This window comes from Rhinolophus ferrumequinum, chromosome 5, assembly GCF_004115265.2.
Source record: "Rhinolophus ferrumequinum isolate MPI-CBG mRhiFer1 chromosome 5, mRhiFer1_v1.p, whole genome shotgun sequence".
Taxonomy (NCBI): Eukaryota; Metazoa; Chordata; class Mammalia; order Chiroptera; family Rhinolophidae; genus Rhinolophus; species Rhinolophus ferrumequinum.
In genome coordinates this window covers 4,271,665-4,293,745 of record NC_046288.1, presented here as the reverse complement: position 1 = coordinate 4,293,745, position 22,081 = coordinate 4,271,665, and the positions used below count along the sequence as shown (strand labels likewise).

General features: G+C 38.4%; 1 protein-coding gene across 2 annotated transcripts in view; it reads left to right on the top strand.

Moving 5' to 3' along the window:
- Positions 1-22,081, top strand: part of NRP1 (neuropilin 1) — a 137,522-nt gene that overhangs the window by 45,984 nt on the left and 69,457 nt on the right. For both annotated transcript variants that reach the window (XM_033105713.1, XM_033105712.1), the window contains exons 4-5: positions 10,454-10,635; positions 16,781-17,008. In XM_033105713.1, the coding sequence (XP_032961604.1) occupies positions 10,454-10,635; positions 16,781-17,008 (410 nt within the window). The remainder of the gene's footprint in view (positions 1-10,453; positions 10,636-16,780; positions 17,009-22,081) is intronic.

The window sequence follows — 22,081 nt, the reverse complement described above, 5'->3', positions numbered from 1 at the left end:
TCATTAAATCAGTTGGGTCCATCAATGGAAGCACTTAATGGATTTAGTGATTAAAAAAAACAACAACATATTGTAACATATGCAAATTGTTTCTTTAACTCCATTACTGACAATGGCTTTAATTGATTGGTCTTTGGTGGTAGTACTGGGGCAAGACCTACTGTCATCCCAACTAGTATTTTTCAAAGTATCAGGTTATGGTCATACCCTGAGTTAGTCATCTTCTGACTGATGGATCCCTGCAGGAGATAACAATAGTTAATCTGTACTACCTGAACTACAGTCTGTTTTGAACAGGGTAGGATACATTTTGGAAAACAAAGCTGTGCTCTATTTAGCTTTCTTTGTATTTTTCCCTTTTCTTCTGCATTCCAATCTCACTTGGAAAGTGACCTCCTTGCAAAGGCCATTACATAATTATTTCATTTAATGCTCCCTGTTATCTTGCAAGTTAATTATCAATTTGTCAATTTTACAGGTGAGCAACTGAGGCTCACAGAGGTTAGTTAGTGACCTGCCTAAGGCACTCCACTCACCAGTTGCAGAGGGTTAGGACTAGGATCACGGTCATCCCATTTTGGCTAATTTGAGTGCCTGATGGGCAGGTAGGTGTCACCTCTTTGCCTCACTGTCCTCTCTGACACTTTGTGGGAGGCCAAAGATGGTGACATTTCTTGATAGATCACAGGTGCAGGAGTGGCTCCTGAGGTACAGAGCTAGGACCAGAATCCAGTTCTTCCTGTCCCACCTCTCTCTCTACTGGATCATGTTAAAAGAGACTGAGTTTACTTTTTAAAAAAATTATTCTCTTTGGAAGGCTGAGAGGAGAGGAGCAGAGAGAAGAGAATATCCTTTATACGGAAAAAAAAAAAACACGTTAAAATAAAGATATAAGTATTTAAAGTAAATAAGAAGGAAGTAAATGTGTCCAAAAAGTTCCTGCTGTCATTTTTGATGGTTTGACTTGCTCTAGAAACCCATCTTGAGACAATCCATAAAAGTAATTTTTTTTTCCCTGAGATCAGTGGAAAGTTGGCAAGAAGTAAAAATTTTCTATGAAATAAGGAGGCAAACAAGTTGTAAATGATGTTAATATCTTCCAGATGGCACAGTTTTACTTGGGGACTGAATTTATTGTAATTAAAGGCATGTGAATTTTTCTATAAATACTGAACTTTGCAAGGTTGACACTGGAAGCCTCCACTTCTGGAGCTTAATTGTTTTAAGGGAGGCATTCTTTCTTTTCCATTTAAATTGCATCTTTGGAATTTCATAATCTAAGTTATATTATAGAAATATTTTCCCATGTAAAGGATTTTGCTTTCTATCTTCCATGCCAGAAAATCTTAATTATGAAGTGAGATTCCTCAAAAATGAGAAATTCAAACACCAAATCTTTTCCATTAAAATTATATCTTTTGCCCATTATTTTACACCACATATCTTGAAGTCTTTTATATATTTATTTTTGAATTAAGCTAGGATTACTTTTTTGTCTCTAGATATACATGTGGTACTATCCTGGAATTTCTGTGTTGCCTTCAATTGGGAGAATGTGGCACATTTCAGAACGCTGCTTCCCCTTTCACTGCAAGCACCACCTGTGGCTCTTGGTTCCGAAACCAATAGCCAATGTGACACGCGAACATTGAAATCACTTCCACCGTTGCTTTAGGTTCCCAACCCTGCCCTTAGTCTTACACCGAATCCTACTCACCTTTGATCTACTCGTATCAGGCGATATAAGTGGATGATCCTGCCTGCCTTTAGTTTCTACTGCAGTGTCCGAGTTTCATAAGTCCTATCAGAGCTTGGTCTGTGTGGTGGGCAGAACTCTGAGAGGTGCACCCAAGATCCTTGGCCCCTGGGGTACACCCACCTTCTCCTAGTTATTCAATCAGCCATTAATCTAGGTGCTGCTGTCAAGGGATTTTGCAGATTGAATTAAATTGCCAAATCAGTTGACTTCAAAAATGTGAGATTGCCCTGGCTGAGCCTGACCTAATCAGGTGAACCCTTAAATGGGACCGAGCTTTCCCTGAAGAATTGTGAAGCCTGAGGAGAACTCGTTGTGAGGGAGTTTCTCTGTGGCTGGCTTTAAAGATGAAGAGGGCCACATGGCAAAGAATGCAAATGACCTGTAGGATCTGAGAGCAGTTCCCGGCCAACAGCCAACAAGAAAATGAGGATTACAGTCTTACAATGGCAAGAAACTGAATTCTGCCACAATGGTGTGGGCTTTGACAAGGACACTGAGCTCAACATGACAGCACAGCCATTTTACATCTTGATTTAGGTCTTAGGATACCCTGAGCAGAAAACTCCAGCTGTGCCAAGCCAGACTTCTGACCTAAAGGACTGTGGGATATTAAATGTGTATTGTTTTAAGCTCCTAGATTTGTGGTAATTCGTTATATAGTAATAAGAAACTGGTTGCCTATTACCTGCTGGATATTTCCTATCTCAGTTTCTCTCCTTCTGAGGTGTTCTTCACCAGCCGCAAGGCATTGTAGCCTCATAATCCTCCACACAATCAATGATTCTCCCTTTGCATTACTACAGTACAAGCCATTTCATGTCTCTTTTCATTTTACTCCAATAAAACTTTTTCCTTTAACATTTTCTTTCTTCACTTCTGTATAACCTCATTTCCTGGGACTGTTAACTCTTGTACATATCATTGTGTTATTATCTAACCTATTAATCATCAGTTTTCTGTAGCCTCAATGAAATCACCAATATTCGTTATTATGGCCCTGAGGCATTACAAAAGCTTAAAGATGAAAATTTTAACGTGTGAGATTCGCTCGATGAGTTTTTCTGTACTCTGATTATGTGAGACTGGGTTATCTGACTATGGTACATATAGAAGCCTTCACTAAATTTAATCAGAGGTGCCACATTCTGAGAAAGATGTTAAGTGAACTATATGGTCTTGGCATTTCCTGCAGGAGAATTACCTGGAAGCTTATGAACAAGTGCAAGATTAATACTGTGTGGGTCTTTGAGGATGACAGTGACATGACAAAAGACAAAAGTATTTGCCAACATTGTTTGCAATTATTTTATTACAAGAGCGGCAAGGGTTTGGCGTCCCATTTACAATCAGTGGGATCGGTTGCAGGAGAGATGGTTTGGCTTAAGTATACCCAGCAGCCCCTGAGCAAAGCTGCCTAGCCTCTTTTTTTTCTTCTTTTTCTTTTTAAAGTGGTGAAAGAGTAGTTTATTAGAAGAGATAGTACACTTCAAAGAAATAGACGTGGACCCGAGCAGTAGAGAATGGCTCACGGGCCCCGACTAATGAGGCCTTGGTGGTTTTTATCTTTTTCTCTCAAATGGGTTGATCCTTTCCAAGTGTGGGACCGCCTGATTGACACCTGTGATTGACAAGAGACTATTACCTCATCTTTTTTTAACTTTTTTTTATTGGTTTCAGGTGCACCAAACAATGTACTAGTTAGACACTTGTCATTTCTATCCCTCACACAGTGACAACCCCCTCCCCCCATCCACTACCCCTCTGACATCGCACAGAGCCATTACATTTCCACTGTCTCTATTCCTAATGCTGTACTCCGCTTCTTGTAACCATATATATATATATATATATATAAAATTGTAGTTGACATTCATTATTGTTCAGCTTCAGCTTCAGGTGTACAGTGCAGTGATCAGGCATCTACATCTTCCCTGAGGTGTCTCCCTAATGAGACAAGTGTCCATCGGATACCGTACAAAACCTTTACATTATTGGTTACATTCCCCGAATTGCCTAGCCTCTTTAGCACATGCTCTTCCCAGCTCTGTAGCCGGGCCCAACCCTTCATTCTGGAAACTGCTCATTTTGAAGCTAAGCAGACAGCAAAAACCTTGTCCCCTCAGTCTACTCTTAGATGGAACCTGAGTTTGAGTGATAAGATCAGTGAAGGAACTCAATGATGGGGAAATGGAAATGCTACTCTCCTACTGAAATGAAGAGGGATAGGAATAGATCATAGGTATTCTATCCCAGCAGGAAAGAAAACGTCACCTTATGCTCTGACAATGTCAAAGTACATTACTTGGTGTGAACATATATAAGCGCATTACAAGTATAGATGTCGTCATGCTATGGATTAGATGTTACAGGTGTATCGAAAGGATTACTAGAATAAAAGTAAGGAAAAGTGAATTTTAGAAAGTGACATAACAAGTGAAAATGAGTCCCAACTCAAAGACGAATGCCCTACAATCCTGCTTGTAATACACAGAGTGCATATAAGAAGAAAAAGTATATATGTATATATATATATATATACACACATATATATACACATATACATATTGGAAAGATACATCTTTAGGATAAATGTTTGACATTATTTTAATAAAGAAAACATTACCTTATAAACTTAGAAACAAATTTTAAAGGGGAATACAATATAACAAACCAATATTCTGTTGATAGTAGAAATTTTAAAATTTTGTACAGGTTTAAAATGGCTTTCATAGAAATTGGCTAAGAGCAGAGAAGACAAGAGCCAGATCACAGCCCAGACTCTCTGTTCCTCTGAAAACGTGGAGGGATTCTCTGGCAGTACCCGCTGGCTCAGGCCCTCTCCCTGCTCTGAATCCAGGGCGCTGCCAACTCCATGCTGAGCGCATGCACCAGGCTGGTTCCAGCCCTCATGGTGGTCAGAGGAGCCTGCCCTTCCTACCTACTCATCCTGTGGAGTGGATGGGCCTGCATGGCCCAGGGTCTGCCCCTGCCCTGTCTTTGCTGGAGCTATCTACGTTCAGGCTAAGGGTGCTAGCACTAGGAAGAAAACACAATTATAGCTACCATTCAGCACCACTCCAGCACTCACCTGTTTCTCTCTGTTGCCCAGCCTGGGCTTGGGGTCTTGTTATGTGGCTCCTGACCATCTAGCCTGAGCAGGAGGGCCAGGTCAGCTCTGGGAAGAAGCCGGTTTCATGGGGCCACCATCCGTTCCACTGAAACTTTCAACTTAACCATGAAGGTCAAGAGCTAGCTCGTTCCCCCACCCACCCACCCCATACACACACCTGCACACATACCTTTGTACACACCAACATGTTTGTTTATATAGCGCTAAGCACACCATTAAGAAAAATTAATGAAGTGTTAGTTGATGTGGCATTTTTGTCACAATTTCCAGTTGAAAAAATGAATTACAAGTTGTTAATGAATAATTCTAAAATAATAAGGCCATACCCATTCCCCACCCCCAAAAATATGTACGAATGGGAGTAACAAGAGCAGATATTGTAATCAAATTTACCCTAAAGTAGGCAGTGTTGAAAGGATACAGCTTATTTCATGCATGTATTTCCCCAGCTCTAGGCTCCTGGGCTGGTACCACCTGATAACTGCCTTCCTGCCATCACTTGTAAAGACCACATGAGATAATGCATCTGAGAGCATTTTGTAACATGGAAATTACTTAACAAATGCCAAGTATTATTGCCAGCATTTCAGGAAATATGAGATCAAATCTGATTTATTTTAACTTTCTACAACTAAACACACACACACACACACACACACACACACACACACACACACACACAGTCTCATTGATCCAGTTGCTTTAGGAAAAAAGGGAAAGCCTTTGATTTACTTTCAAATAAAACATAAGATAGTGTTTTCTAACAAAGAAATACAAAACTTGTTAGCTAGGCAATAAGATATTGATTTGCTACTTTATATAGGTAGCTACCACTTTTCAAAATAACTTTTATCTAATTTATCTGGTTACAAAGGAGCATTTGTCCATTGTAAAAATTTTGAAAAATACAGAAATGACCGAGGAACATAATCTCATTACCCAGAGACAACCATGTATTAATAGTTCATCATTTTTCCTTCCAGTTCTTTTTCTACATATGAGTAAGAATTGAGAATATACTGCATATAGGGTTTTATGTTCTCATTTTTCACCTATTATATCATAAGCATTTTTCGTATGTTATAAAATGTCTTTTGTTGAGCATGCTTTTTAATGGCTAAGTAACATCCCATGATATGAATGTACATAAATTATTTCTTGTTTCCTTCCTGTTTGCCTTATTTCCATTTTCTCCATTATTATAAAGCTTCAAGCAATACTTTTTGCATAAATATTTGAAATTATTCCAGATTATTTCCTTAGAATAGATTTCTAAAAAAAAAAAATGCTTGTACTGAATAAGAGGCTCTGAAACTTGTAAGACTTTTCATATATCTTGATTAGAGCATTACAAGCAAGACAGAACTGTTAGGGGGTGAATCTCATATAAAATTGCTCAGAACACAGATGCAGAATAATTGGCTCTTCCTAGCTCCATCATTGTGTTTTTATTTCCAATCCTTTTTCTAATACTCTGAGAGAGAAATCTGTTCTCTTCTGGGGGATATGTAAGCTGATCCTTGGACAGCAGCAGTATAGTAACTGTTTACAGGTTGTTCAGTTGGGATAGCTATTAATGTCTTGTGCAAAATAAACCAAAAATCCAAAGAAACACATTTTTGCAGGTGAAAATTATGTTAGCCAACATCATTTTGCAGTCTGGTTTATGATGTCAGGTGTCCAATTTCTCCATTATTAATGTATATATGCACATGAGGGTAGATCCTCTTGGAAGGAGATTAAAAAGACACCACCACCTAAAATCCCCCTACGTAATAAGGCGAGAATGTCCAGAAGCTGTGAGGGGGTTGGTACAGTAGCTCACCGCACAGACACCACCCTGCAGGGCAGTGGCTTTCTTTCCATTAATGGGCTCCCCTCTGGAGAGTCAGGGGTCATCGGAGCTCACAAGAGAAAATCAGACTTAAGTATGCCATTTGTCTATTCAGCACTGCATACCTATAAAGCCTCTGAAACTGCTCTTTAGTGACTGAATACATTTCTCATTTTCCCATCACTTTTCCCCCTACTTGGCCATTTTCCTAAAACCATAATTCAAACTTTCCAAAAGGAAAAAATAATCTCTGGGTAATCCTTTCAAGAATTCTTAGAAGGAAATCTTTATTCTTTTATCACTCTTATGGGAAACCTAACTCACGGTTACTCTTAGAATGTGAAATGTTTTCACCACCCACATCCACCCAGGTAGGGTGAGGGTGGGGGAATATGGAAACACAAAGGCCTTTAACGTAAGAAACTTGTGGTCTACAACCAGCCACACACCTGAGAAGAGCCACCCCTCGTTTCACACCCTAAGACTGAAACTGTGGGAAAGTGTCTTTTAATTGTAAAAGGGTTAGGTAGAGAGATCTTCGCACTACTTCTCCATAAACATAGGATGCTTTACCATTATTAGGGCAGAAAGGGAGAGCTTTAAAATAGAAGATTTAAGAACATAAACGGGAGGATGGCTAAAGGAGGAGCGATCGGTTGTCCTCTGAATATTTTAAAAATCCCCATGACATTTACATTCCTGTAAATGGGGTAGATGAGGTTTGAGGAAAGGCTTTCCTAGCTGGGACCCTTGCCTGCACTGTAAGCAGGGATGCAAAGAAGGGTAGTGTACTTTGGACCCAGACACAGCTTTCTTCTCACCTGTAGCATTCCTTTTCAGGAGCAGGGCTCCAAACAGACAGAGAAGTCAACTTTCTGACCCCTCTTTTAGCTTTTTATGAATTACGTGCCTGAGACACAATTCCCACTTTTCCTCCAGCTGCTGGAACATGTCAGTTCAGAATGAGGGTCAAACAAGTGCCTCCATTTTCACCTTTGTAGGTTTCTGCTGTCGCAACTGGGGAGTTTGACATTCCAAGAAATGCAGTGTTTGCCACACTGGCAGCAGTAACAGAGCAGTGTGCAGCCAGCTGGGGGAGTGAAATTTGCAAACTCAGGATCCTGGGCCTCAGGCCAAAGCAGGCTGGGTGCGTTGCTGTGGTGACACATATAGTCTCTCAGGAGGGATCCTGGCACACCAGATGCATTCCTGGCACCACGTTTGCCGGCAAGAAACTTATGGAGTGGAACTGGTATCAACTCCAGAGAGAGATGCAAGCTGCTTTCTTAACTTCTTTGGCAACGTTATCCTTTGCAACTTGTGCAAATACACCCTCCTGAATATTTACACGATCTGCTATTTGTGATACTCTTTGGGGCCCTGATGGATGGTACTTTGAAGGCAAGTGCTAAAATGAGAGCAACGTTCCTGTTTACAAATGTAACTATTGTATCCCTGAATAATTCAATTTCCTAAAATTGGCATTTAATGATGCAATGACTTATCTCTTGCTGGAAAGAGATTGTAGTCTCGCTCTGCCTTTTAAAACTAGCTTTTACTATTGCCGAGAGGAGAGTCTAGTATTTTACCATTAGAAAATACGTGAATTAAAGTACTAGCTTCTTTCCCTATTGCAATTCACTAGATTATATTAGCTGAGTTGTCTCATACCTGGGAGCAAGTTCTCCTCACCAAAATGCCCTCAGTTCTTCAAAAAGCCTGACCCACCTCTCTTATTTGTGCCTGCAAGGCAAAATGCACCAGGATTTGGCCACTTAATATTCAGACCATGTCAGGATTCAAGTAAAAAGCCTATATTGCAGAGCTGGATGCACAGTCGCCAGGACAAACACAGCCAACAGTTCAAATCACAGTTAAATTATAAGCAAGCATGGGCAAAACATACAGACCTGTCTCGTCAATGAAGCAGTTGAGATAAAAGGAATTACACAAATGCCAACTTGTGGGGCTTTAATGAATACAGAGATGGCGTTCTTTCCAGCTGCCCCCAATTGACTGTAAAAGCGTAATTAGGATTTTGAACGTAATGCTTTCTTCATCCTCCTTCTGGTCCTCCACTTTTTACTTCTCCTCCTCTGCCACCTTCTTTTAACATGCACAAAGCATTCCAAAAGTATTGACAAACAGACAATTCCACTGTGTATTTCCATAGTTTTGCAAAGGGACAGCGATGCTAGCAGGCCCACGAGTGCTACTGGAAACATTGGATGCAGCACAGGAAATGCAGTTAATACAATAATTCACATATGTTAATGTTTAGTTCCATCAATGTCAGCTTTATTTTCTTCTTGGTATACACAAAGCTGGCACACAACTTTAACTGATGAGGTAATGTCATTTTTAATTTAGAGAGCCTTAAGCTGTCCACTTTAACTGGTGATATCATCTTCGCAGTTGTCTCCTGAGACTTGATGTAAACATAAGTAATGTGTCCTGGACAGTTTGAAAAGGGATTGTTAAAGATGACATTGGTCATCATGAAGATTTGCCCCACTTTGATCTCTTTTAAATTGCCAGATGCAGTTTATGTTACTGCCATATTTTAGCCATTCCTGAAATTAATATATCCCAGGACTTTTGAACCAAGTTAGGCACAGAAATAAAATAAAGGTTTGAAATGAAAGGACTGTAATGTTTTCATGTCAGTTCTAGAAGAAAAATGGAAGACAAATCAGATTATCTGGTTCCTAGGTGACTGACTTGGTCAATAAAAAGAGAGGAAAGAACAAGACACTAAAAAATACATAATGCCAAACAAACAAAAATCTTCCTATTTTCTTGGGGGATGCTAGGAAATTGGAGATGGTTTTCCACCTTTTAGAGATAAAGAAGGTCCAAGCATATCTGTTATCTTAGCTCAATCTTTAGAGTAATATTTTATTGTCACTTCATTTATCATTTGTCTCCTTTGTGTATTATTAAGCCTGAATCTTTTTAAATCACATCACTTTGGTAATTTTAAATGTGTCATGTTTCCTTTTCAAACAACAATATCCTTTTAAAACTTCAGGCTGGTGGGTAAACAAAGTTACTTTCCATTTTTAAATAAACATCTTTCTTTGGAGAAATTACATTCTGCAATTCAACTGTAGTTTGGGGGAAAGATAAGATGATCTGTGTTTTAACTATTGTGGATACTGAGAGAGTTGTTTTTTTGTTTTTTAAGAAGACTGGAGTTTGGTAGAATTGGGTTAAATAGTAAAGAATCTGTTTATTATTCTGTGGCCATATGTTTAGAGGGTCTCTCACAGAAATCCAAGTATTGTTCATGGAAAGCTCCAGCCAAGGAGACATTTTGAATTCATAAAAGAACTTCACAGTTTGAAAAGAATGCATAGCATTATGTATTGACACCCCACCACCACAGACAAAAGAACACAATTTAATAATAGAGAATTGTGCTCATGAGATTTCTCTTTTTCTTGTTAATTGGTTACTTTAACTGACATTGTCTGCAAGTATAATGGACACCATTATTCTTAATAGTTCTCTGTTGCCAGATGATGTATACAGACATGATGTAGTCCATTTTAATTATTTCATTTTACTAGATTTTTTCCCCTCCTTGTAATACAGTGGTGAATGCAGATAACACTTTTTTGCAGGGAGACCCTGACAAACTATTGCAGGCAATGCTAGTTTCCAAATTACTGAAATTAAAAGGGCATTTCTTGCTAACCTTATGTTTGCTTTCCTGTTTCTGTGTTAGGTATGACTACGTGGAAGTCATTGATGGAGAAAATGAAAATGGACGTTTATCGGGAAAGTTCTGTGGAAAGATTGCCCCTTCTCCTGTAGTATCTTCAGGGCCATTTCTTTTTATCAAATTTGTCTCTGACTATGAGACACATGGTGCAGGATTTTCCATACGTTATGAAATTTTCAAGAGAGGTGAGTAACTTAGATTAAAACACATATGACTAAATGTTCATTAACATCGTTTGATTTCATAAAAGACAAAGTGAAAAGAGACAAAGAGTAATGTTTTCATTCTTTTGTAAAAAATCATATATTCTCATTACAAAAATGTTAGAGAACATTTTAAACAAAGGAAAAGTATCCAATGTATGGAGTAAGTATGTTTAAAATTTTTTAAAAAGTATTTCAGAAATAAAAATTAAATTATTCTAATGGCTTAACCAGTTTATAAGATAGATATATATGTATATATTCCATGAAACTCTTTTAAAAGCATTTATTATCTTTCTTCTTCAAAAATGAGTTTTATCTACTGTCGAAGTTTGATTTTTTTTTCATTAAAAATTCATGAGTCTCTGTTACGTTCAAGACATGTACGTCTTGTTCCCTTAATTTTATTGCAAAATTCAAAACTGGTAGCTCGCAGGAAAAACAAAGCAGTCCACTAACCTTATAAAGTTTCTAAATCTATTGGAGGAATAAGAGGGATAGGTGGGGAAAGAACCTCTTTCCTGGAGGAAACAAAACAGTAACACTTTAAGTATCATTCCCCTTAGGAATTAAATATCAGTCACCTCTCTAACATAATCACTTACTAATCTTCTGTTGCAATGGTATATATTTGAGATGACATACGATCGACAATTCAGAGTCTCCCAGCTTTGAGGAATTAGACACACATATCAGTCAGTTGATAAACAATGTTTTATCTGCATATTACTGTTTTTCCAACAGTCTGTAGATTTCTTTTATGTGTTAAATTCAGCCTTCCCTTTTAATTATTTTATTTGTTTAATTATTTGATTATTCCCTTGACATCAGTGTGTGGGAGACCCACCCAGGGACAGAGGCTCAAGCTTTAAATGTATTGTCCTAGAATATAGGAGAAAAACTAGTTTTTAAAACTAGAAAACATCTAGCTACACCGACGACAAATGCCAAACGTCTCTAGGTTAGTGGCAACTGGAAATAACAAAAAGGACTCATTAGGAGTTTCTGGGACCATTTGTACAACTTCTTAAAATTTTGAAGGAATCTGGCACTGCCCCATATAACTATGAATAGATGGAGAGAGCTTTCTTCAGAAATTTGTCTAAGCACATGCTTTGAAACCCTTTAGTATAAATAATAGTATACATATGTATGACATGAGTATCTACAGATGATTACACATGTACATATTTTCTTGTGTTGAAAACTGTTTGACTTGTTATATAAATCATGTTACATATATATTATGTATATATATGTATGTATATATATAAATATATATATATATATATATATACATATACACACACACACACACACACACACACATCTACATTTGCTCTACCTACACGTGGCACTATCAAAAAAAAAAGATGTTAGCAAAGAGGCTAAGAACAGCCCCTTTCATTTTTAGTGTTTCTCAAAGAGCTGAAGATGGTGAAAGAGAAAAGAGAGAGTTCTAAGTCACTAAGTCATTAAGAATTGTTCTTCTTCCAAAAGAACTCAGCTCCCGCCACTTCGTTAGTCTCAGACGTTTCATAATTTCCCTGTCCTGCTCTCCAACACCATTTTTGAGACTTGAAGCCTTATTTTGTCCTCTCTTCTTGCATCCCTACATCCCATATGGCTTCTGTTTCTTTTGAACTTTTATCCACAGGTGTCAGAGTCACAGTTCCTTTCCAAGTCCACTGCCATTAACCAAGGAGGACCAATCTGTGGTTCTTCCCATGCTCTTTTATCTTACCCACAGCTTCTCAAACAGTCATCAAGCTGCAGACCTCAAAATGACTATGGCAGGTCTCCATCATTCATGGTCAAGCCGCAATGTCCTGTTGGGTCATCAAGCTCAAGGCATGACATCAACTGGTCTGGACGTTCTGTAGCTTCAATTCTCATAGATTCACAATCTGGCTTCCTGCCTCAGGGAAATGCACTGGGTAAAACCCAGCAGACTTGAATGTGAATTTTAATTCTGCCACTGACTATCTGTGAATGTGCAAAGCCCCGGAGTACTCATCTGAAAAATGGATAATAGTATCTAGCACAGGCTTGTTGTGAAGATCCGTTGAAATGAAAACATGGAAAACATGTAGCCAGTGTCTGTCATGGAAGATGTGTTCAATAAGCACTTGCTGTTACAATGATTATGGGTAAAGCTGGTGCCTTCAGATTTCATAGCCCTGGCTCTCTTCCAGTTTATGTCCCTTAACCTGGAAGACACCTGGCTCTAAAACAAATTTTTCTCAGGAAACTCTTCCTAATTAATTTACTATTTTTTTTTCCTACACATATACCCAACTTGTCCCCTACACACATGTGCACACGCTCACATACATGCACATACACACATACATGCTGTACACATACCCACAAAAATGTGTTTCACCTACCAATATGTTTCTCCTTCATATTTTCAAATTCATTCATGTGTGCATGTTTCATTTCCCAACTAGATTGGTACCACCTGACAAATGCAGAGAAAATATCTTTTTCCCCCTCACTGTACATACTATACTCCTTACAGATACTCCATAAGAAGTCATTAACTAACATAATGTGTACATATACAAGTTCATGGACATTCTCTCCTCAAAAGCCATTTAATGATATGATAAAATCCATGAATCTCTGTTCCTTTAAAAATATAACACTTTTTTTAGGGCGCAGTATTATCAAGAACACATAAATTATACTAATCATAGATGAACCAATAAATTAATCTTTCACCTGTGACCTTGAGGTTTGCTGGCAACAGATTATAGTTCTAAGGAAGATTTAGGCCAATTCTGCATCCCTAGGGCTACATTTCTAAAGGAACAACTTTGCCTGACAGTCAGCAAGGCCAGTCCCCACCTCTTCCCATGCTTCCTGGGGCCATCCTGGCATCCCAATTCTCTCCACAGGTACCCCATGTTTCCCTGCTACACGTCTCTTCTCAGATGCTGAAACCTTGGGCCACCAGCCCTATCATTAGTTCCATTCACCTGAAGAAATGTCTCTAGGAAACACAAGTCCTCCCATGTATCATGCTTCCTGTTCATCCCTTGGCCTGGGTCATCCAGGCCCAAGTGTGGAAAGAAGCTGTAGTCGTTTTCTGTGGGTCTTGGAGCAGGGGACAGGCACATTTATTGAGAGCAGGCTTTGGTCACTTCATACATTGTTTGACTAAAAATCTGTATGTTTAATAATAATTCCAAAGAGAGTATCTTATCTATTGTTATTACCCATTCTTATTGTCATTAACAAAGAAATGTGTCACTCATAACTACACAAAGTACTCTCAGTCTTACAGATAATGACAAGAGCATGTGCTTGCTGGCTCCAATGCTGGCTGGATGGGCACCTCTTACACCACCAGCTCATTTGCTCCTGGGCACATGGAGCTGTTGCCCTCTCTCCTATTCCTGGCTTGTATACTCACTATAGAATTCCCTAACCCACTCCTGCCATAGTCTTTTCTGGGGACATGTGTGCTCAACTGTGGCAAATTTATGCAACAGTGAATAAGGAAACTACTAAAACAAATTTTGATGCATGCTGGAGAAAGTGGGAAATTACAGAACTTTTAAGTTTGAAGGGATTTTTTTTTTTTTTTTTCAAATCCCAAAGTCAACCTTCCATTTGCTATGCCCAGCATCTGAGGACCTGAAAGGTTAGGAGGCCATCTGAGGCTGCGTAGCAGGTTAGTGGTAAAGGCAGGACTGGAGCTCAGATCTTCTGGTGCCCAATCCAGCTCTCTTCCATAACCACATAGGATTTCCCAGCTTTTGTCAAATACCTTAGAAAACCTGAGCTAGCTTCCAAAGGTATCTGATAGGACAAGGACACAGTGAAAGCACTGAAGTTTATTTGAAAGTATGTTCTTAACTCCTGTCATTTCTTTCTTTCATTAAATCTTAATCTCACCTGAACAGTTTTATCTAAGGAAAAAATATTGGTACCTGCACTAAACCCTGCTGTTTGCTTTGCCTTACAAGTGCCTAGCGAAAACATTATTTATTTACTTATTTTGCCCCAAGGAGAAGGTTGGAGGTCTCTAGGGTCACTACATACATCTTGGAATCAAAATTCTAAAGGGTTCTCAATATTACCCTTTATATATATATATATATATATATAGACACACACACACACATATATATATATATATATATATATATATATATATATAGAGAGAGAGAGAGAGAGAGAGAGAGAGAGAGAGAAATGTATACATATTTAAGAAAGGAAAAAACTGTATTAAAATTGTAATACTCAATATATACCGATAACAAAAGATGAATATAAGTCACGTTTGACTTCTGCAATTACAAGAGGTGCTCAAAGTAGTTACCATCAGCATAATTTTAAAACAGTTTTTCCTTTCTTAAAATGCGTATACATTTTTTTGGCACCCTCTGTGTTGATAGATAGATAGATAGATGATAGATAGATAGATAGATAGATAGATAGATAGATAGATAGATAGATAGATAGATGATAGATAGATGATAGATAGATACTTTGTGAAATAAAGACTTAAATTGGCATAGTCACTGTCATCTCAGAAACCACCAAATAACTTAGAAACAGGTTATAAACTGTATTTTATAATTATTTTACCTGAAACTGACATTCCAAAACGCCACATATTAATAACTTTTCAGCCAAAATCGAATAGATAAGCATTTGAGGCCATCACGGTAAAGTGTGACCCACATCGAGAAGGCTTTGGGAGGTATTTTAAAGTCAGCCCTCTACAGACCAGGTAGCTTGTGCCCATCCAATCAGTATCACTCTTCTGTGCCATAGAAATCTAATATGTGCATGGGGAGAAAGAGATTGATTTGTTTTCTCAATAGGCTGTCAGACGCACTAAATTCAACCTACTAACCTTAGCCACTAAAACTAGAATTCAGTTCGTTAAATGTAATTTGTCTTGATGCCTAATATGTTGCCTCTAGTACTTGTACTTTGGGAGAATGTTTAGTTAACCATTATCTCAACACACCTCGTTTTTTAGAGTTGAATCCTTGCATGCCATCACAGGGTGCCATCAGTGAGACATTGGCCCAGGAAAAGAATGGTTGAATTAGACATCTCCAGATTGGATCCTGAGATTTAAAAGGGTCAAATCATCTGATTCATGGCAGTGGTGGTGGTGATAAGGGGTAGAGTTGACATGCTCACATCAGTATATGTGATGGGCATGTTTCAACTGTGTGGTAAATACCACCCTATTCGGTGCTGGATGCCATCAATTGAAATTGTGTTCATTCACACAGTCAAAGGTTACCTTGCAATATATGTATGTACACACCTGACTAGTTTAAATTGTAAATCACCATAATTTGAAAAGTCTTGATAACCCCGAATAGTCATTAAAATCACACATTGTAAATATGTGCATTACATGCACACACATATATATTAACAAATAATTTTAGAATGGCAGAAAGTACTGTGTCTGATACTTTGGGAAGGTTAGGATGTCAACATTGATATCAGGTGACTTCTAACAACACAGCCTATAATCACAGTTTATCGTGCCCTCACTAGCAGCCACACTTTACCGGCACACCTGTGTCAACACCACTCAGAATGAGTCACTCACCCTGGGTACATGTACGAATTACCTTTCACATTTAGTTTGTCAAAGAGGCAGAGGTCACATCTGGCAAAGTTACTGAGTCACTGGTGTAGGAATCTGAAACCCAAACTCTCTCCATCGAATTCTCCCCCTTGCCTCTGTAAATGTTCTATTTCACCAATAAAGGGCTTGTCAGCCTCAAGATTTAAGGATTTAAGCTTGAAGGGGCTATAATTATTTCTCTAGGGCTCTGTCAAGATTTCTGTAGCTTACTCTTTCATTGTTCCCACATGATTTCATATTTGTCATTTTTTTTCTCTGCAAAAGCAGAAGTTTTTAAATTGTTCCACACAAATGGAAAACTAAGGTGAACACAATAAATCTGAACTTGACTTTCCATACCTGGCACTACTACGAAAAGGTTGAGTAATGGGTGGTTAGGACAGTGATTATAATGGTGGGCTTTTATCAGAAAGATACTCTTTCTTTTCCCAGGTTATTTCTTGGTGTAGTCATTTAAAGAGATTTTGACTGCTCCTTTTTCTCTTTTACTCACAGGTCCTGAGTGTTCCCAGAACTACACAACCCCTAATGGAGTGATAAAGTCCCCCGGATTCCCTGAAAAATATCCCAACAGCCTTGAATGCACTTATATTATCTTTGCACCAAAGATGTCAGAGATTATCCTGGAATTTGAAAGCTTTGACCTGGAGCCTGACTCCAATCCTCCAAGGGGGATGTTCTGTCGCTATGACCGCCTGGAAATCTGGGATGGATTCCCCGATGGTAAGAAGGGCAGGAAGTGTCCCCGAAAGGGAAGAACCTGGAGGAGGGGCACTGGGATCCTTTCACACGTGTCATGATACATGCATCATTTTTTTAAAATAGTTCAAAAGGAGTAAGGAAAACAAAGCAAAATGGTAACTCTCTTTATTCTCATTCAGAGCAGCAATGAAATATTTGAGCTCAAACTGCCTTAGTAAATATCTAGTCCAATTCCTTCATTTTATAGATAAGAAAACTGAGTCCATGAATGATTATGCAAGCTCTCATAGCTGTGTGTGTGATATAATTGGGACCAACACATAGTTTTCCTGACTAAAGAATTTTGTTCATTTCATTGACCTGCCCCACTGGTCATTAATTCATAGACTGTCAGAGGAGATCTTAAGAGGGCAGTTAAATCAAACCACTACTTTTACAAATACAGAGATTAAGGACCAGAGACATTAAGTACCTGAAAAAAGGGTAAACTAAGCATCCATTTTGCCACCAAAATATTTAGAAGTTTAGAAGAGGAATGAGAATGTTTGAACATTTCTAATTTAGACACATTCCTTGTCTGCTCTCAAGGGAATTCTTATCTTTGGCAACTTGAATCACCTTAACACATCTTTTATATTTATTATTCCTATCATCTAAATTTATTATATATTTTAAAAACATTTATCGAGCACCAGCCATGTCCCAGGCACTTGGTAAATAAAACAATCAAAGATGGCTGTCCTAGTGGAATTTCCATTCTGCGGGGGAATGAGACAATAAACAAGGCACATTACAAATAAATGAATTATGTGCATGGGATGTTAGAAGGTGAGAAGTTCTATAAACAAAAAAGAAGTAAAGGTAGAGTAAAGGCATAAAAGTGCTAGGGTTAGTGGAGAGCGATGTGTGGGTTAATTTTTAAACAGGCTGGTCAGTCAGGCTAGGCCTTATAAAGAAAGTGACATTTGAGCTAAGATTTGAAAGGGGTGGGGGAGGCAGTCATGTGGACAGCTAAATGAAAGTTTTCCATTTCAATCTTTGTGAATTAGAAGGTGAATGGCAAAAATACACACCCAAATTCTGAACAGAGGGAGATAATATCAAATAATTTGTTGCAGCTGCATTGCTTGTCTTGTGTTTAGTCTGGTTTAATATTAAGATTTCTCTAGAGAACACTACGCAGATCAGAAAGGGCAGCTTGGGAGTTCTTACAAATCCTGCAGCTAGAGATGTATAACCGTCTATAAAATAAAGTCACATATTATTATCAAGTTGGAGGAAACAGTATTTAAATAAATTGTAAACGGAGAGGAAGCATAATGTGAAAGAGATTGCCTTTGTCTTTGAAATAACATTAACATTATCAGTGTAATTTAATATAGATACTTTCCTAAATAGTAAACAACATTGGAGAAAAAGTGGGCTTAGAGAAGCTTATATTGTCATTGTAATAAATGGGTTAACATTAGTTTAGTTGCTTCTTTGCTCTCTTACCACATAAATAGGCTTATGATGATCTTAAGGAAACTCCTTCATTAAGTAACGAGATTTGCCCAAACAGAGTACTGATTGATTTCCAAGTATTCAATCCAATAATTAGGAAAACAATATTATAATAGTATTGTAATAATAGTTGGAACATTTAATAATGGGTTTATTTGTTCACACCCCAAATGTTCAGCCTTCCTTTCTAGAACTTACATTTAAATTGACATCTGAAAAGGAGGTCCAATCAACTAACTTATTTAGAATACTTTCAGAAAGAAGCACATTATTATTAGTGTCAAGGGTTTTTCAAAGTAGTAATTTTCTGGCTTTGGAAAATCACTGAGTTGAAGAAGGAACAATTAACAGTAAGAGTTATCAGCCTTGCAATTCACCCACGTTTTAAACTATGTTGTGTTTCACTTAGTCCCAGAGAAAACTGACTTTGGAATGTGACAATTGTGTTTGTATATTTGTTAATATGTACCTGACCTCGTCCAGTCTACGCCAGCCTAGCAGCTCTCTCTTTTTTTAGGCAAAACGAGAGACTGGAGGCTCCTGGGTTTGTCAGTAGCACTAGAAACATTTTTGTCATAGGCGTTCAACACATACAGTTCCTCTGCCAGCAAAATTACATTTAGTCTTTGATATCCTTTCCAAAAACAACAACCAGAAGGCGCTGAAGGCTTTTAACCATCAAGTGATTTTATATTGCATTTTCTCATAAACATTAAATTAGATGTCTAAGTAATTGAAAGCTACCCATTGATTCAGATTGACTTTGAAGAAAAGCAGTTTACTCCAAAACTAGGAATCCGAGGCATGCATGTTGTGCATCACACATGTCCCTCTATCACACTCTTTGAAGCTCTATGGATTCACAAGTAGCAACTCTGAAGTAATTGGGGAAGTTTACATATGAGAGCCATGAGCTAAGCATGCTACCTGGTAGATGCCACCAATGCTTCTACTGAATTATGGAGCCAAGCACGAATGCTTAGCTCACACCACAGGGGTGCAGATGAAGTCTGCCCCCCATCTAGGCCAGGGGACGGAGCTGGCACTGTGGTCGTTACCTACATGCCAAACATTATCAGTGATTTGGGGAATAAGTTACATAAAAGCTAGATGGAGTTCTGTTTTCTTTTATTTACTTTTATATGAAAATCAACCTTCTAAACTATAGATGTAAAATATAAATGATGTAAATATAAACATCCCAAAATATAAATGATATAAACATGCAAATTTTTTTCGGGCGAGAAATTGCAAAGTCCATATATTCTCCACCAAAAGGTTTATTATTAATGACGATACATGGCCTATCTTGTACTCTTTTGAAATGATTCCCTTTTTTTATGTATTCAAAAATACCTAATTTTAAAAGTACGTCTATATAGTAGATCATTGCCCCCTTTTTTTCACATGAAAAGGTAGCAGAAAGCCAAATTGTCTGATTTTGACGTAAAGTTGTAATTATTGGAGAGATTAATGGAAAATACAAAGAATGGGGTATTGCTATTCCCAGTTGTAGGTATATCTTTTAAACCACATAAATACTATATTGGCTTTACACCTGAGAAGATGTGATATTTCTAGGCCTACTCTCCCCCCAAGAGATAACTTAGAACATGTTACTTGCTTAAATTCTTCAATAATTCAATTTTTGAATTGTACTTCTGTTTTTATGACTGTTTTCATTGCTCTCCCCGGCCTCTTGCTCCATACGAATGGAAGTAAGAAATCCAGTCGTTACGTTCATGTAAATACACAAATGAGCACACACCCGAGATGGACAAGAGTATTTCATCTGCTCTCCCTCGGATCAATATTGCATTAGCTTGCTAGGCTAAGGTCTCGCTGTTGTTCAGGAAAATTCAATACTTCTTTGTATTATAGTGGAAAAAGCCTTTCACTCTCAATATCTTAAGGGCTCCTGGAGAGAGTCGCACACTGCTATCCTGGGGCAATGTTCTAAAAGACAGAAAGCAGATTTACGCAGCATGTCTTACACATTATAAACCAGTGAGTCATGGAGACTCTAAATTATGAGTCTGCACTAGACAAGTTCTCTTCTGTTTCCTCTTTCAAAGAGACACCACCCCCACTGTCCCCAGAGGAATTGGGTGACAGTGGAGGGGGAGGATCAGCAGCCAGAGCAGAAGGGGGTGACTGCAGCTTCCCTTGTGCCCTTGTATTCTTGGCAAGGTCAGTGGCCGTGGTGATCACATAACGACCCCAAGGATTAGGGCTGTAAAAGTTTGCCCACAAACTAGAGAAAAAGAAAGTTATGCAGCCACAATAATGGAATTTGAATGAGGGAGTATGAATGGACTCTAAGCCTACCATTAAGACTGAATGAAGACTTTAAATGGGATTCTTTTTGAGGAAAGAAAACATCTGAGTTTATGGCTCTAACAAGATATTTTCACGCATATGTTATGGGCAACTTTGCATTCCATAGTGAAGAAAAAAAGGATTGGATTACCCGTATGGTAGGGCCACATTCAGAATGAGGAAAATCTGTCAAAAACTAATACTTATTGTAGAAGAGTCTGAAGCCAGGATTAAAGCTGGAAAAAAAACAAAAAACAGCAAGAATTTCATCTTCTGAGATGCTTTCTACTGCCATCTGGAAAGCCTAATATAACAAAATGTACCTCCCATAATGCAAAGCCACTGTCCATGGCCACATGATGCCCTGTAGATAATCTGTATCAATTCCCCTAAATGGATCAGCCTCTTTGTTTTCTTCATAATAAAGCAATCTACACACATAAAATGTTTGGTTCCTGGAGAGTGAGGGGTTACAGTAGAGAGAAAACTCTTTGAATTCAGTCAAATCAATTACATTAAGTGCATGGAGAAGTTACCAGATATTCAAAGTCCCATTTTGCACTAACTCAGATATGTAAACCTCTTGGGGTGAGGTGTTTTTTCGTTTGTTTGGTTGGTTGATTTTTGTTTTGTTTTTAAGAAGGTTGGCCAAGAGCTGACAACCTGTTAACCAAGGATCTAAGCACTCTAAAAAGCAGAGTGCTCCAATTAGCTGCCAACTAGGAACTCAGCTGGTGTGTGGAGCTTCAGGGAGATCGGTTGTTGTGGGGTTCACTTTTTCAACCACACTAGCTTCCCCTAGCCCTCTTCCTCTGCCTTCTGTATCCAAGCTGCACACGCAGGCCTTGGAACACCACTCCCCATTGAAGGCCCATCCTGCCAGGGATAGGTCCACTTACTGTTCTTTCTTGAACAAAGCAATAACTCTTAGCTGAAATGCACAGAACCATGGATTTCTTGGAGGGGAAAACGGTCCACACCAGATTGTCCTTCTAAGTCCAAACCGTCTGGTATGGTTTTACCATATGTGCAATGAAAAAATCTAGAGAAAAGGGAGTTATTTTTGTTTGGGTTTGTTTTGTTTTGCTGCTGATCTGGACAGGGAAATGGAAAGATTCTTCAAGCCCAGAGGGTTTGAGCACCATCCATAAGGCAACTTACAATTGCTAATTGCCAAGGTTTGTCTAAAAGGTCTTCAACAAGGGGGTGGCCAGTTTAAGTCAAATACAGTTTAACTTTCTCACAAATCAGTTGGTGTTCCCAAAGTTTTGC